The sequence below is a fragment of the Tasmannia lanceolata genome, unplaced genomic scaffold, assembly GCF_043159265.1.
Source record: "Tasmannia lanceolata isolate RefF3 unplaced genomic scaffold, GAP_Taslan_0.1 ptg000025l, whole genome shotgun sequence".
NCBI classification, from domain to species: domain Eukaryota; kingdom Viridiplantae; phylum Streptophyta; class Magnoliopsida; order Canellales; family Winteraceae; genus Tasmannia; species Tasmannia lanceolata.
Window position 1 is genome coordinate 367,669 of NW_027518702.1, and position 18,467 is coordinate 386,135.

Below are 18,467 nucleotides of genomic sequence, written 5' to 3' on the forward strand. Positions count from 1 at the left end.
ATAGAGGCTAATCAACAAAAAAGAATAATAATACCTGTCCTTCTAGGAGCACCCGGATGCAATGAGGAGGAAGGTTCAACCAAAAGTGGATGTTGAAGAGGACCACCATGGTCACCAGTTCTTCCTAGAAGATTGTAAATAGACGTTGTACGACCTTGGCGCCGAGAACCGAAAACTTCAACAGGCATCATATGGAGTGTGTCATTTGGAAAATTACCATCTCTGCTGAAAACCTCAATATGGTCAATAACATTAATTCCATTGATACCCTCTTCTAACCTGAGTAGGACTCCATCCTCATCCTCATCCTCATCCTCATCCTCATCCTCTTCCTCCAATATATCCGCACCAAACTCATCCTCATCAATCTCATGATCATCCTGATCATGAGACATATGATGAACTCCATCTTCCTCCAAATCATTATTTTCTTCATCATCCCCATCTCCGTCCACTTCATCTCCATCATCCTCATCTCCGTCCACTTCATCTCCATCATCCTCATTCAACTCATCATCATCATCATCGTCGTCGTCGTCATCAGCATCACCATCATCATCATTCTCTTGCTCGTTGTGTGAGATCTCAAACGTTATTTCAACAGTTGTAATGCCATTTTCATGACCACCATTTTCCTCAGAAGTTTCATGCATAAAATCATCTTCAGTTTCATGTACAAAACCACCATTGATATCCTGGTCATGCTCCATATCATCTGTAACAGAATCTGAACTGTTAGAAGTTTGGGCTGTATTAAACGACTCAACCCGGTCAGGCAACAGTTCACTATGGTCAGGTTGGGATGTGGTTTCCAAGGATTGAAATCTTTCACCACCATTATCTGCTCTTCCTGTTTGATTCTGATCTAAAGGAGGCTTCACTGACGGCTCACCCTTCCCAGAATTGACATGTTCCTTAGTTATGGACTCAAGAGCTTTGACAATTCCAGTAACGATCTTAAGAGAGTCGGTATGATCCAAGTCTAAGACTTGGAGAGTACGAGTCAAAGAACGAACTAGTCCAACATCTATAAAAGTTGCTGACGCTTCTGCCGTGATATATGAACCTGTCGGTGAGCGAGCGGCTAGGATATCATTTAGCAGATCAGTGTAAGCATGGATTTTGCAGTCAGGTACCTTGAAACCATCAACTGGGTCAACAAAGACGTTAAAGACATTATTTATCTCGGTAAAAACCCTTCTGCGACCCTCAGTAGAACGAATACAAGATGCAACGAGAAACTGGTTTGCACTGCTAGCTAATTTGTGCCTCCAATCACCATCCACTTTCTTATCTTTGTTGTAATTTCCAGAATATGGGAGAAATTTGTGAAGAATATGATAAAATATTCCACAATTGCCGGGTCCAGTAAACCCTCGTTGAAGAGGATCTCGACAACTACTAAGTTCAGTATCTCTTCGGAGAAGGACATGCACGGATGACGCATAGGTTAAGAGAATTTCCGTCAACAACTTCAAAATGAATACTATTTTGGCAAGAGATGCTGACACCTCCTGATTATCGGGCTTGCTCTCTTCGTGTACTGTAGCAATGGCTTTTCCTTTTCCTTTACTTGCGGTTCCATCAATGTCCATGTCTACGGCTAGTGAAGGGGTATCACGGACCCCACCATCTTGTTGAGATGGCACAAAAGTTATGACAGAATCCAAGAGAAGTTCAACTACACTGACAAAACTCTGAGGCGATTTTCGATGAACTTTGACATTTTTTAAATTTGAGCTCACATCAATAGACTTCCCATCAGTAGCTTGTTGCCTGTCCTTCTCAAATGGCTTTTCTTTCTCCTTGGATTTCTCTTTATCACGATCTTTCAACAGCACAATCTGCAGCCTTTCTCCTACCATCTCAATTTGACATACTGATTTAGCGGCTTGCATAAAAACAACTGGGTCCCGGGAAATGACAGAAGCCAAATTTTGAAGAAAATGGCGTGGTGTGAGCCTTCCACTCGAATGTCTATTTGTCGCCTCTACTAGACTGCGTCGAATCTCGGTCTCCATAGCTTGCTGGAGAGTCTGGGGGTCTTCGAGAATATAACGGACTATGGTCGCAGCCACGCTGTCAAATCCAGAAAATAGGCTACTTGTCGGCAAAGAAAGCAACGAATGTAAACCTCCCGCATCAAGAAAACTCACAGCGATTGAATGAACTTTGGTAAGTGTAGCACATAGGTTAAGAACCACATGCATTGTTTCAGATGGGAGTTGGTTCCGGATACATTTGCAAGCAATCTCAATAAGTCTCTTTTGCTCCTGTACATTCATATACCGAGGAGCTAAATCCAACACGGATTGCAAAGAGTCCGGGTTACTCAGATCATCCTTTTTCAACTGTTCTGGAGCTGGAATTTCAGAATTCAATTTTGGATCAGCGAGCAACATTTGATCAATAGCAAGAAAAGCTGATGTTACCCACTTAGGGACTTGAGAGTTCTCCACATCAAGATAACTAGTCTTCCACTGAGACAGTAAGTCCAATGCGATCTTTATCAGACCATTTTTCGAGGCAACATCCCGTGCAACCGTGTCTTCGTGAAGAACCAATGCGAGAACATGAAAACAAGCAGACAACATAGTGTTGCCGCCAGTACCAGAAATCGAACTGCAAAGCTTCACCTGATCAATGATAAAGGTAATGACTTTGGACCTGTAATGACCATCATTTTGGGAGCATATAATGATGAGAAGATCCCTGACCGAAAAAGCTAAAGGTTCTTTCATCTGCAAAAGTCGTGTGCATGTTGATAACAATTCCTCAACTGGAGGAAGCTCAATAATTTCTTCTTCCTGGTCAGGATTGGTTGCATTCACGACCATATCGTCCTTTATGGATGTACCAGAGCTTCCAAGAGACATGGCAAGGGCACGGGCAAGTTCATCGTCGTCTTGGGGTTCCTCTGGATGTGAGAATAACCACTCCATTGCGATCTCCACACTGTTTGTTCCCAGTTGCCGCAGGGCTTCTTCTGCCCTAGACCTTGAAAATCCCATCTCCACAATCATTGAAATTACCGACTCATCTAAAGGAGGACCCGTTAACCGAGCTCCTGTGTTGCTATCAACATTCTTCACTTCAACTCCAGAATAAATGTGACGTACAATGGAGATAATTGCAGTAATGAACTCATAACTGCAGTCAATAAATTGGGGATGAGCCCAGATAGGAAGCACTGCCTTGAGGACCTTGGACTGTAGTACCTTTACAAACGTCTCAGAATCTCGCGGGAATGGAACATTTCCATTTGTGAGAGGTTGAGCAAGCAAATGTTTTGTTAAGGGAGAGATAATGAAAGATGATGTCACCAGGTGATCCATGAGTGTACCATAGCTAGCCAAGGGACCATAAATCCATGAATGATTTAATTCTTCGTTTTCATCGTGTTTTGAAATTCCATCATCTGTCTCCATCGGAGACGCGGGGACCCCATTAACTGCAAAAAGCAATTGACTCGTAGCTTCGAAAGTGGTCACGATGGCTTCAACAACTCCATGTCCAAAAAAGCAATTCACCAGAATTGGGTTGCAGGACTCTGGTCTGTCCAATAAAATGCCATCAATGAAATCAATAATCATACCAAGGTAGCGACACTTGGTTACTATTGATGCATTGGTATTAGAAGGATCAACATGTCCCCGAAAATTCAAGTGGTCCAATACAATGGAAGCAAATGTGGAAACAACAGATTTAGCAGACGGGGTCACATTTTGAGAATCATCGCGCCGGCGAGAAGGAGGCAACATTGCTTTTCCCAACTCCAAAAACAAATGGCTGATATGAAAAGCGAGCGACTTTATCATGTCACAGCAAGAAGAATAATGTGATGTCTGCTTGTCACCTCCCGTTCTGCTAATGTAACCAGCATTGGAGGAATTAGACACATTGAGTCTGTGATTGGATCCAAGTTGCAAGTTTGATGGACTATTCACAACACCAGTGGCACGACCAAGATCACGGTACAGGTTCATGAGGTCAAAAAATTGAGATTCAACACTCCACCCAGAGGCCCGCCGTCTCGATAATGGATCAAGAAATTGCCTAAAAGTGTTGAATCTTTGCTCTTCAATTTCATTTGTACTGGTGTCCATTCCCTGTGACTCAGCTGTAGAACCAGAACTGTCATCCTCCATCTCAAGCTTGGAATCATCAACAAGGGAAATCTGCCATAGAATTTCTCGGTGGACCAGTCCAATATCTTCGAGAACATCCTTGCTCCCATTTCCAAATTCCGAAAGTAATGCAGTCATCCAACGAGTATCTTTACAGGCGGCAAGAAATAGGAGAAATTCAACAATAAAAAGTGACGAAAAGATTTCATTATCTGGTGTAGTCCTCGGAACTAGTACAAATGAGCCTGAAACCGAACTAAATCCGCTCAAAGCTTTCTTCAAATGGTCCCTGAGAGAAGAACAAAAGGCATGTGCGAGTGGAGCTGAGTGATGCTGCATAAACCCCTTAAAAACAACAGTGCTATGCAAAGCAATTGACATCCCTTCAGATGATTGTGCAATACCAGGCCGCAATAGAAGTCTCATCAAAGCTTCTATACCCTTCTTCTCTACAAATAGCCTACATGTCTCGGAATTCTCCATTATACGGTGAACCAATACCATCAAATGAAAGATACATAGCTGAACAAACCGCTCACTAGTGACGACATCAGATGTCGGGTCCACTGTGCTCGCCAAACATTCATTCCCTTCAATCTCTTTCCCCTCGGAATCTGTCTCCATAGCAATATCTCCGCCCAATTTCCCAGAGGACCGACATGTAGCTTCCCCTATCGAAACAAGTTTGTCAATAATTTCAAGTATTATATCAACACCAGTGCTTCTCAAGGTAGATACATGTCGAAAAAGCTCCTCCATAGCATTTGCTAGCTGGACTACACCTCCATTCATTGCTATCAGGTATTTCCTGGTTGTGAAGGTATCTACAAGGAACTGCAACGCAGATGTTTCCGTCACTGCCTCCAAACCTTTAGGATTAAGACAAATAGCACCAAGGCCATTAGGAACACAAGTAAGTGCTTTTGACGAAGGAAATATCCCTGATACCACTGAAGACAAAAAGGCATTTGGGAGACCCAATTCATGTAAAACAGAGAAGCATGTTGGGTCTTTGTGAATAATTTCACTCATAACAGTCACCGCTGAAAAATAAATATCGCCTCCAAATTTATTTGCATTGAGAAATATTAGTGATAAAGAAGAAGGTAAGGAATTATCATGGGAGTGCTGTGACCGAGTAGCATTTGTTGGAGCATGAGTAGCTGACCTAAGTGTCCTCAATAAAGCCTTGATTAGCCGCTTGTGGGAGTACAAGGCATCATCATCATCATTTTTTGATAGGCCGTCGCCATTGATTATTGAATTATTATTTTCAGAAAGACCAATAATCCTATGAATTTCAATCTGTAACCTCTGAGACAAGAGTTCTAGTCCCCCAAGATCTTTGAACAAAGATACAGACGTGTTACTGTAATCCATGAGTTTCTGAAGTGTTTTTGTAGCAGATAAGACAAGCGGCACATGAGAAGACTCCGCATCCTTCAGAAGTGGCAAAAGAGTGGGAACCAATCCTGACCCTCGAATAGCACTCCCCGAACTTGATGATGATATAACATGAACCAGGTAGAACTGTAGTAGAGCATCAACAAATGATAAGCATGATGGATCAATGGAGTTATCTAATGACAAGACGGCTTTCTGAAGCACACTTAAGAGAATCATACGGTTTCCCCCCGCAGAAATAATGCTCGAGCCACTCAATATCCGGGCCCGCTCATGAGATGACGAATGGGCTACCAACTGTGCTCCCAATGCAAACATGGCGAGTGTCCTGATGCTAAAAGCAATAGAATTTTCAGAGCAGACAAGCCTGATTAACTCATTCGTGTACTCAGGTTCATTTGCAAAGAAAGATACAAGTTCCTCATGGGCGTCATTAGACTGAACTAGCACCATGAATGCAAGAAGGCTAATTATACTGTATAATCTGCGGCTATTAGGGGAACGAAAAGAACGAGCAAATCTTATTCGGGTCAATAATGAGAACCTATGCTCTGGAGGTACATTGTATTGGTCAACACACTGCTTTAGAAGGAGTAAATCATCCTCTTTCCGGAGATGCAAATCTGGAATGTGTATAACACAGAAGCCCTGAGAGGTGAGATCATGGAATTCAAAATGGAGCGTAGAACCTAATCGATACTGTGATTTGTCACATTCACTTTCTAAATACAAAGACGGGCCTTCCTCATGATTTCTCTCATTGTCAACCACACATGAAAATAAACCCAAGCCTTCTTCTTTGCTTCCCCATGCCTGAGCTAGGGAGAGGAGACAGCCATTCATAGATCCACACCCAATCAATTTCCCACTCACATGTAGCTTGGAGGAATTTATTCTCACTAGAGCAGTAAGAGTTTCTAATGTAGCTATAAGAATATCCGGATCTGTGGACGCCAGCAAAAGCTTGAAATGCTAATACATAAAGAAGAAAACAGAAATGTCAGACCAACGGCACATGAGAATGATTGAAGAAATACAACACTTGAAACATAAAATGAGTATCAAAGAGAATAGTGAAAGGCAAACAGTTGTTAGCTTCATGGTGAACTACTTATCTTAAAATGGAAAACAGAATTTACAGATACTCAGGTGTAGAGCATACCTCCTAAGTCACAAATATCATTCTCGGGAATTTCTCAGCAAGAAAAAATCTCAGGATATATACATTTTCAAAAAAAAAATCTCAGGATATATTATTTTTATTTTTATTTTTTCAGGCTTATATCGGGAAGAAACGATAAAAATAAAATTATTTTAAAGTATATAAATTAATAAAAAAAATATCGTAAAAATACCATAAAAATATCGTGATATTATCTACGTAAATGAAAATATCGCTATATTCTTTAAATTCTCGGGATTATTTTGGAATTTTGTCGTTTCATCAAAATGCCTCGATAAAATCCCTATATTTTGAAAATATCGGTGATTTTTGTGACATAGCATACCTCTAAGCCACCAAATGAGCTCTTGTTGTGGCAATTCTCCAAAATTGTTCGCGTGACTCTTAAAATTTGCAGGACTGCATGCTTAGGAAACAAGTCATCATCTGAAATATTTTCGGATAAGAGAAGATCTTTCCTACAAGAAATATATGTCTTGAGGTATGTATCAAAATGTAGAAACAGTGGTCTCCAGTGATGAAAATTTCCCTGAAACAAAGGTCAGAAATTAAAATGGAAGAATAAACAGCGAAAGAAGGCAGGAGATTTAGTAAAGTATCATGTCGGTCACCTTATTGTAATCCCAATAAAAATCTGAAAGAGGAATTGCTATATCATGTAATGGAGTCTTGACCACTCTGTCGATGAATGCTTTAATTTTTGGAGGCTGCAAGTATTCGCAAGGTATATCAGTAATAATTCTTGAGATAGAAAATTTAAACATTCATATCATTAAGTTAATGTGGGTTGTATACCCCTCCATTGCATACGAGATCTCTTTTTTATCATCATCAATTCTCCATTGGAAACCCCTTTTTCCTCTTTCACCAAATGAATGACATTGAGCAAGTATGGTTTTAAATTTCGTCCGAAATAGAAAGGAAAATGGCAAAAATCCCCCCGAACCAGGCAGTGGGGAAGGAACAAAATCAGGCAAAGCTCATACATAACCAATATGGACGATGGAACATAATGGGAGATTGGTTTTGCAAATCATGTTACTATTGCAATTTCAAATGGCGGAGCAGATGCCGACGACGCCAATTAAAGAAAAGGAAATCATCCCCCCGAACCGGAGAAACCAAGGTTGCCAGAGCGGGAATCGAAACGGGAATCGAAGGCTCCCAAGGAAGAATCCTGCTTCCTTGGGAGAAACAACTTCGGTGGGGGTGATCTTAATGGGCAAAGCAACGAAGTTTCGGGATGGTGGTCTGGGGATTGGCAGTGCTCAATTTGTAATTATCCCAATTTTAAATGGCAAGGTAGATGCCGATGGTGTCACCAAGGCAGGAAATCCACAACTGTGATGAACCCTATCAATCCAGAAGTCTCAAGGAGGAATGTCAGAAATGAGGGCGATCGGTAGCCTGATTCTGGGTAGATCCATTCATCTATTGAGGGAGGAATTCCGACTCTAACTATTTCGGGTAAGGAGATAGAAGTGCGAATGGATACCTTAAAAGCATGTCTGATAGGAAGAAATAAAGACATGGAAGGGTCCTTAGACGATTTATGGCTTTGGGCTAGAAGTTTTTGGGATATCCTCACCATTCCCTTCCCTTGCCCCTTGGCAAAAAATGAAGTTCTTTTTATGTTTGAGTCGGAGGTTTTAGCTTCCAAGATCCTGGCCAAAGGCGAAGAGGCCTGTGGGGATAAATTAGCCTCTCTTTCTGCCTGGAATTGGAACTATTCTCAGGGTGCGGAAGCTCTATGGATTAATTTTTACGGGGTCCCACTTCATGCCTGGGCTATCTCAACGATTGAAGCTTTGGGGAGTCTATTTGGTCCGGTACTGGAGGTGAAGATGGAAGGGAATCATAAGCAATGTATGAGTTTTGTATTGGCCAAAATTCTCGCCCCTCGGTGGAAATTGGCTTCTTCCTTTGCTACTCTCCGGATTTCAGACTATTTATCTAATTGGAATCGAAATCCAAGAAAGAGTTAGACCTAGCTCTGTTGCACCCAATTGTGAGTCTCCCTATATCTCTAGCCTAAAGATCGAGGGGGCCGGTGCCCTTGCCAGGGCTGGTTCAGAAGGACGTTCCGGATGTGGAAAGGTCGCTGGCGACCATTGTAGGGGATCATCCGGTGACATCTTGGGGGCCCCTGGGCGGGAGAGTGGATGACACTCTGGGGCCCGCTATTTTGAATTCAAATTTCAATACTCAAAAGTATTAGAAGACAATGTTCAGGGTGCCGCTCCCAAGAATGTTTTATCTTTGCCTTCACTCTTGTGGTTGCTGATTACTCTTTGGGATTTGTAAGCAATCGTCCTGAGCAAACCAGCCTCTTACCTGACGGGTCTAGCTCCAAGGTGCTGGTGGGTCCCTGCCCCAAAAAAGTTCCTAACTCAATAAGTAGGTTTTCGGTTTCAAGGAAGTTTTTGGGTATCCTTCAAGGTGGGGCATCTAGAATGGGCCCTACTGGATCAATATTTAAGACTTGAAAGTTCAACTCTGGCTTGTCTCGGAGACGAGGAGTTGAATTGGAGCCTACCGGTATCCTTTTAAGGAGGTATTCACAAGGAAAATTACCGAAAAGGAAGATGGAAAATTTCATAAAACCACTTTCGAAAAAACCAAAGGATAAAAAACGCAACCAGACCCCAAATAGGCATAATCTCCCCCTGCTCAGCCCAGGGCATGCGCTGCCCTGGGGTGATTAATCCCTACAAAATCTTTAGGGGTCCCTCTAGTTTCAGTCAACGTTGAAGCTCGGGTAGGGGGAACAAGGGACTTTATTGATAAGGTTTTGAAATCTAGACCTGAGGGACTATTGAGAGGCAATAGATGAAAAGGGTGGCTAGTGCTAAGCTTTGGTTCATATGATATTAAATGGAAAATCATATGTAAAATAAGGTTCTATTTTCGATGGGGCAGAGTTGGCATTCTCCTCGACATGTGTTGATAATTTTTACTTGTTGTGGGTGATTAGAAGCCACTAAGAAATGGGATCCAGTTCCCCAAAACTTTTTACACTTTGTATACATTATCTAATACTTTACTACTTTCAGTTTATTGGGAGCCGAAGGGGTCGTCTCGATTTCATGTCAGAATGAATGAGTATTTCGGCTAAATGCTCTGATTTGAAAGAAGGGATTTCCCAACACACTATGGTGGGCGTAGGGGGATGGGCCTCTGGCAATTGGCCAAAATTAGATATAGAAGGTGATTGTAGGATTATTCAGGGGATTTGTCATACTCCGGACTCTCTGCCTTCTTATTGAAAACGATAAAAATGGAGCACCAAAGTGATATCTCCCCTTCCTCCTCCTCTCTTACTACAACTATACCCCTCCGTCCCCTTTTCTTCAGCCTTGCTTCCTAGTTTGATCCTTACTGTTATAACTACAATTACGACAGTTATTTTCCCTATCCCTACCTTGCTACTGTCTTCAGCTATTTCCCCATCTTCCTCATTCTTTCCCCTCAATTTTCTCCATCCCCTGATGATGAAACAATGCCTAGGCTGATCATGGATGCAGCTATCGCTCCAGCAACTCTTGGAGGCTCCTATGCTACGAAGTTCAAGACCAAATCCTCCATGACCAAGCTAAGGACTTCCCCCATATACCCCTGTTTCATCACAATTCGTTTTTCTACCTTCTTTGAGTCTCACCATTGGATTTACATGCATTTTTTTTTTTTTTTGCCAGCCCCTTCCATCTCACCATATTTCATACCCTTTAGCTTCCCTGCTTTTATCCCTTCACACCTAGTTTCTTTGGGTCATACCCTCGTAGGTAAGATTTTACGTCTAGACCCATATTTCTTATTGGTTATGAATCTGATTTCTTTGGTTTGATTATATTATTTGCAAACTACTTGGCTGAATGTGCTTTTCTTGGTGATATATTTAGAAGACTAGGAATCTTTGTGAAAACCAAATTGTCATTTGACTACTATTGGCTGTTTATTCTGTCATTTGGATGTTTAGGTGCCGGTTTTACTAAAGTATAATCTATTTATGTTCCGAAAGTTCCTAGTGAATGATGCAAACCATAGGTTCGCAGTCGCACTATGTGTGTGTGCTACCTTTCATTATAATATCTAGAGACCTACATAACCCGATATGACAATATCGTCCATGATATGATTCGGCAGATAATTATAATTTGTCATTCATTAGTACTATTCCTTAAACAAAACCCCAAGTACTTAAACATTTCAAACATTTGAACACTTTGTTGAACAGTACAATGGAAAGAAATCAAGCAATTTCATTGTACAGATAGTAGCAGAATGGCACTAAACCCATTTCAATTCTATCTACTCTTTGGGCACATGTAAATATGAACAACTATCGTTTACTTATACAGCTAATCAAAACTAGTTGTCTAGAAAATATAAATAGGAGTATTGTGAAATAGCATTAGCCATGATGAATATTAGTGACAAGCCATTTCAGCTAGAGCCTAGAACTCAAGCTCTCAATAGCACGGCCAATAAACGGATTGTCAAACATACTCTTAAGGAGTCTAATTTCTATAGGGGAAATCAATTAGACGTAACCAAATCTACTATTCCTAAAGGTACTTGGCCTCATACAGTATAGCCGATAGCGTCTAGAGGTATCTAAAACCATGTATTGATGTGATTCAGCATTCTTAGTCATTAGATTCAGTTGTTTTGTACTGGAGATAGGTTATTTGTTTTCTTCTTTTATGTAAGATTTTCCTTGGATTTAATGACACTTAATTAGCTTCGACATGGGGATGTCCACATCAGCATATGGCCCACACAGGGGTTGAGCCTTTAGGTCAACTGGTTAAGAATATGTTATTCAACCTTGAGGTCGAAGGTTCAATCCCAGCTTATCTACCGAAAAAACGCCTACAGCCCACCACTACCCATTATCCATGGTCAATTACCCGAGCCCAAACACATCACTAATTCAAAATATGAACTTATTATTTCTAATAAATACAGACTTACTATTTTTAGAAAGTATGGGCTTATTGTTTTAAATAGTACGAACCTTGGCAAAAGAAGCCCTCCTTTTCAAAAAAGGAAAAAAAAAAAAAAATCCCTAGAGGAAAATTTTTAACGTTTTAAAGAAATCTTAAGGAGCTCCCAACTGCTAGCTATTCTCCCCCATTTCCCTCACCAGCACCTCCCCTCCGCTATTACTCCTCCCATTTTCTCATTTCTTATGTCCTACATTCATTTTTCTCTCCTTCCCACTTCACCCTTCCTGGCTGGGATTATAAACCGTTTCACTTTTCTCCTTACATTTCCTCCCCTTCGATATTCATTTCTCCTTTTCTTAATCTTGATATTTTCTGGATCTTGATCTCTTTCTTTTCTTGATCTTTTTTAGAACTTGATCCTTCTTTCTCTTTTTGATCTTGATCTTTCTTGATCTCGATCATTCTTGCCTTTGTTTCTTATTGTCTCAGCTGAGATCAGCTCTTCATTTCCTTCCTCTTAACTTTTTCTCATTCCTCACTCAAACATTACCTGTAGCGGGCAATCAAAGCATGACGCCAAGCCGTCACTCCAGAATTCATTTTATGCTCCTAAATTCCCATAAAGTCAGCTACGAACCCTAGGTTCGCACTAATTTGGTATCAGAGCATAGGTTTGCATCAAAATTGGTATCAGGGCTAGATATGCACCAAACTGGCATCAAAGAGTCTCACTTAATTATATGCTTTAGGTAAGTTCATCTAGCGCCCTCCAGGTGTTTAGTGAAATTCCTTTTTTTGGTAGGTAAGATGGGATTGAACCTCCAACCTCCAGGATGAAGAGCAAAGCCCTGACCATTGAGTTAGACGCTAAATCCCATTTGGCAAAATTCCTGATGCAGTCTAAGATAGCGAAAGTAGTTGAGTTTCTTAGCGTTGTCCTCGGCCTTAGAGCCTACCTCAGATTAACTAGTTGTCAGTTTTTGTATCGTGTCTTTAAATTCATATTTAAGTTTCTTAGATCATTCCAGACTAGTAAGGTTGTCATGCACGTCGAATCATCCACTTTCAACCACCGCTAGCAGGGTCAATGCTCTGCATCAGTGGTAAGGCGAGGCAAAAGGACACCGACGGTCTCTTCTGCCTCAACCAACAAGGCTCAAACCCCACTCTTCCTCTTAAGAGTTCGACCATGAGACCACCTATAGGTGAGACGAGGGGTGTAGACTTCTTGGACCTAACCTCAAGGTACCACCTTCAAATACTTCACACAGGTCACTAATTATCCACGTAGAACATTCAATCCTTGGACCAATCTAGGAGAACCCGTAGATGATGAGTATAGAATTGACCGTGAAGGAGGAAATGATCCTTGTGATGATGGTGCTCTACATGAGAGGACGGATGAACAATCCCATGAGGATGAGCACGATGCAACTGTACTTGATGGGGATCATGTGAGGATGGTTTGCGTGACTTAGTGCAGGGTAAGTCAATCCATTAAGTAGTCAAAACTCCCACCACCATCATATATTCCCCTATAGTCAATACTACTATGAGATTTGAGTCCATTGTTGTTATCATTGATAGGTTCTTTAATATCATTTCATATCGATTTGTATGGCTAGGTTCCCCGATGTATCACATTTCTGGAGAATTTTATGGGTCATAATAGGGGATAGATTTCAATTTGACAGCACATACTACTCCCGAGCAGATGGACATGCATAAGTGATCAGTCGCAGCTAGGGGTGCAACTCGGCTCAGGTTCAACCCGAACCTGTCGGGTTCAACCCGTCAAAATCACAAGTTGGGCTGTGTTTGTGTCGGGTCGGGTTCAGGTTTGGGTCGAGGAAGTTGAACCCAAGTCGGGCCAGGTTCGGGTTTGGGTTGAGGTGTAGGGTTAACCTGACCCGCATCAAAACCTGACATTTTAAAAAAATTATCATTTTTCTGTTTTGTTTTTTTATAGCATAAAAACCTAAAGGGGGGAGATTTCACATTAACCGGGTCAACCCGACCCGAATTGGGAAATCGGGTCGGGTTCAGGTTGAGATATTAATTTTTCAGGTCGGGTCGGGTTAAGAATCGGGTCGGGTTGACGGTTTAGAGTTTCAGGTTCGGTTCGAGTTGGCTTCAACCCGACCCAACCCGAATTGCACCCCTAGTCGTAGCTCAGGGCACTTTTTGAAACGCTTAGCTTGCAAGGAATACCATCAATGGAACTTAATTCTGCCCACAACTGAAATTCCCGAAATTCGATCAAAATGGTCAGAACGACAAAAAATTGTTAAGATATTATGATTTGCATTTCATTTCATTAATGTAGAGAATGATATTTGGTAGGCAACATCATAGAACTGCACATCAACATAACTATATCTTACATGAGATGTCGGATCGGCATGGGACCATTAATAAGGCATTGACATAGAGTTAGGGTTCTTAGACCAGAGATCGGTCATTGTACTTTATTAGACTTCACTACATCGTACTTCTTTATTGAATTTATTGTTCCAAACATGTGTGACAATGCATGTCACTAGGTGTTCGATGTGATTAAGCCATTATGGATGGCTTTCTTGCCTATGTGATGGTTAATAAGTATGTATTTGTGCTTATTCTAGCATTTACCAAATTTCATCTTAAAATTTCATCATTTGCATATGTTTCCATACCATAGTTTCCAAGGTGGGAAACGGATTCGGGAAGCGAAACAGAAAACAGAAACGGGAAACGCGTAACGCAAGAAAAAAAAAAGAGGAGAGACGAGAAATGGGAAAACAATAAAAAATCGTACAAGAAACGTATTAGGAAATACATTAGAAACGTTTCAGAAACAATAGAGAAACGTTAATGAAAACGTATGTGAAACACAAGGAGAACATAAAATATATGGTTTTGTAGATTTAGATTTTGTTAAGTTCAAATTTCTATTTGGATATTTCTTACTTTTAGTTTTTATTACGGTATACATTGTTTTTCCTTTTTAATATCTATTCCACAATATTTTGTATTTTTTTATAAATGATTTTCGTAAGTTTCACACATATTTCCCACACGTTTCACATACATTTTCTATAGGTTTTCCATACATTTCTCGTGTGTTTCATATAAGTTTCTTATATGTTTCTCATGCATTTTAGAAACAAATTTCCCACTTTTTAGGGGAAACGAGTTACCCACCTTTCCGAAACTGTTTTAGGGGAGACAGCTTTTTAGTTGATGATCCATTTTGTAGTTACTGGATGTTTTACCTTCTGTCCGTGGGCAATTCACCAGGTCATATTTTTGGGACTTAGGTCCTTGGTGTGTTTTGGATCACTGGGCTATATTGTAGAAACTTTAAGCTTGGAATTATGGAATTTTATTCTCCTCATGTTTGTTTTTGTTTCGCTGCACTCTGATGAAAAATTACTGCTTCGGCATCATGTCTTGTGGCAAGCATTTTAAACTTGTGGCGACCACTCGTACGCCTAAGCATGTGAGTGAAGGCTTCAGGGTTCGGGCTAGGGGCATCACGCATATCGTGTATTCAGAGTTGTTTGCAAAGGGATAATGTTTCAGAAACTCAAAATAACAGCAGACATTCATAATTGGAAACCAATGGGTAAAATTTGCTCGCCCTCCATCTTGAGGGCAAGCATTGACTACGCTAGGACAATGTCAGCCACAAAAATGAACGGCCTTTCTATCTTTTTTTCATCAGCCTTACAGTTCAGAAACAAAAGCCCTCACTCTTACTACTGGTATAGCAAGCTAGCTAGCTAGCAAGCGCACACATATACATATACACCAAGATCGAAAGTCAGAAATTTTATGATTTTTCTCTTTTTCCGACGTGTAAAAACCTATGAATTTTTAGTTTTTATTAGTCTTTACCCACTGGAAATTACATTCCTTATGTGCCCCTTGCATCCACCTATGATTTCTCCTCTCGAATCGACCCATGTCGAAAAGGCCTGATTTTTTAGGTTTTTTCTTCACTCTCTCCTTTCAAAACCCACAAATAGAGCTCATTCTCTCCAAATCCATTATTGACAAAAGTCTTCTGAGGACCTTTCTATCACCAAATTGAATTATTTAATACTGTGAAGCCTACTTAAGCAGTTACAAGTTTACAACCCAACCAGTATTCTGATTGATGATAGATTTTTCGTTGCAAACTAGAGTTACCTACATAAACCAACATATAAAGCACAAAAAAAGAAGAACTATCTCCAACCTAACAAAAGCCTTCAACAACTCACAAAACCCTAAAACCAATAAAACCCACATCCAACAAAATTCCCCAATAATTTCAAAACAAACAAAAAAATTGAACAAGAACAAAAACCCTAATAAGAACACAAATCGAAAAGGCAAAAAGGAATACTCACAGACTCTGACTCCAATTTAAGAGAGGGAACAACGGTCCCTTCGCCAGATAAAAGTTGCCGGAGCCGCCGCGGCAAGCTCGACCTTAGGGTTTCCATTTTTAGACCAGTTTCTCAACTATCAAAGACTGTAGAAATAAAAACAAATGATAAAATCATTAAAAGTAAGTAATAACAAGAAGAGAAACAACATAGAGAAGAAGAAGAGTAGAGAACAAGGTTTTGATACTTACACATCTAAGTTTTCACAATACAAAATCAATCAGAACCCAAAAGCAGAGAGAAAACTAGGAAGCTTTTTTTCTTCTCTTCCTCTCTTTTCCCACACACTGAAATAAACCCCGAAAGAAGAAAATGTGTTTATAAAGAGTGAGAGAAAGAGAGGTGTATTTATACGTGAGTATTTTTAGGTGTATATTCTATTTAGAGAGTAAGATTCTTCTATAGCATGGATGGGTATGTCAAGATAAATTCAAATGATCTGGGCCTTCAATTTTGTGGGCCATATCATATATGAGTCAATGTACATCGATTATATTGATTAGAGATGATCCCAACCGTTCGATTTGTAGAGTTCGACCTGTTGAGAATTGACATGTTAGCAATTACATTGTCCGAATGTGACAATTGAAATTCCTGGGGAATTATAATTCTGTATTGATAAGACCATTCACTATTTCTTGAAGCTCGATTTCTAAAATCAATATGAAGGGCATTAGTTGGAGATTAGGATTATCTGATTGCTCTGATTTCTTAGAGTGAGACCTATTTGTGGCCGAGCCCATGACATGAATGGTTCTGATCACTAGATCGTAAAGGGAAAAATAGCTGTATAGAAGTGGTTGAGTATGGATTATTGATCGTCTTTATTTCGAAAAGTTAATTATAGGATATTTATGGTATGGATCAATTTTCTATATATGAAACTTACCAAAATAAATTTTCTATATATGAAAACGCAAAACGGTGCTATCCGATCGGATCAAGATCGAGTAATCGTGATTGCTTAGAATAATCTTTTTTTAGGGAATTAATGATTTGGAAAATAAACAATTATGGGCCAGCAAGGCTAATTGATTTGAATCACGAATAAACCGGCAAGGCTATTCATCAAGAATGTGGTGAATGGGGCATCCCCGAGAATGCCACGAGTGATTGAGATACGAGATTTAGGGGTGTCAACGGATTCACTTCAGATCAGATCTACCAATGCCTTAGTCACAATCCATTCAAATCTCTCATCGGTCGGATCGGATTCAGAGTGTTCTTTGGATCCTACTTCCTATTTCGTGGTCACGATTCATGTCAAATCGAACCATCCATCAAAGTGTCCTAATAGGTCATACATTTTACACCGCTAAAATTCTCAAAAGAGGCTGAGCGCAAGCCGCAGTGGCAGTGACTGACGCATCTTATATGGTGTAAGCCCTTATAGTCCCATATTTTTCTAAACGTAAACCGCATTATAGGATGATCCAAACCGTCCATGTGATGGGCCACACCATAAATACGTAGCGCCTCAAAAATCATTTCCATATTATGCTCCTAGCCATCCGATCTATAGTGGTTTCCAAAATATGCATTTCCTCTATAGATCGAAGGGCTCTGATCATCCTTTGTAAATAATTTTTTGGGCACAACCTATTTACAGTGTGGACAGTAACCCGAATATCTTTTGCCGACTTGAAAGTATCTGTTTCGTATAAAATACGTATAGGTGGGAGGGAGATACCTGATCTTTATTAAGTTAAGCTCTTTCTCTTTGCTTTTAGTGGGACCCATCTTTGAAGAAAACTTTTCTTCTAACGTGGTCCTTCCTATCAACGACCGCCTATTTCACTCGCGAGCAATACTAGCAAGGCAAGGCCGCTTTTGGGAAAAGGTCTCATTGCCACGTGTCAAGTTATGAAAACATGGCTGATGATTAGGGTGGAAGCAACCATTTTCGTCGTCTTCTTTTAAAATGACCATAATACCCCGTACTTCATTCAACTATCTGTATTTATTTTTCTTTCCAAGAATTTATTGGAAAACTTTTTCTTTATACTTTATGGTTTGTTTTTTTTTTGATAGGCCAGGCCCCTAGCATTTTATACATGGGTGTGGCCCACCATTTTACACCTCGACCTTTTATGGGTGGGTCCCACCATCTCCTACCCAAACCTATAACAATAGGGCGGGGTCCGCCATTTCACCCGTATTGTTTATTGACGAGATGGGGTCCACCATTTTACACAGCATGTTTTGGTGGTGTGGGACCCAGCATTTTTACACCCATGCATGCATGAGCCCGGAATACTAGTATTGTTAAAGGGCTGTGGAGCTCAGCCCATATTTTATTTAGAGGGCCCTTCAATCTCAGTACCCCTCTAAATAAACCATAACTATATCAATCCTTTCCAAATCATAAAAGGATAAAATTTAGAAACAT

The 18,467-nt window shown here is 40.4% G+C and overlaps 1 protein-coding gene across 2 annotated transcripts in view; it reads right to left on the minus strand.

The window, feature by feature from the left end:
• Nucleotides 1–16,384, minus strand: part of LOC143857751 (E3 ubiquitin-protein ligase UPL1-like) — a 39,696-nt gene extending 23,312 nt beyond the window's left edge. For both annotated transcript variants that reach the window (XM_077368214.1, XM_077368213.1), the window contains exons 1-5: nt 16,270–16,384; nt 16,040–16,164; nt 7,326–7,421; nt 7,040–7,243; nt 35–6,503 (exon numbers count right to left, since the gene is read on the minus strand). In XM_077368214.1, the coding sequence (XP_077224329.1) occupies nt 35–6,503; nt 7,040–7,243; nt 7,326–7,421; nt 16,040–16,135 (6,865 nt within the window). In that variant the 5' untranslated portion in view covers nt 16,136–16,164; nt 16,270–16,384. The remainder of the gene's footprint in view (nt 1–34; nt 6,504–7,039; nt 7,244–7,325; nt 7,422–16,039; nt 16,165–16,269) is intronic.
• Nucleotides 16,385–18,467: the final 2,083 nt, after the last annotated feature.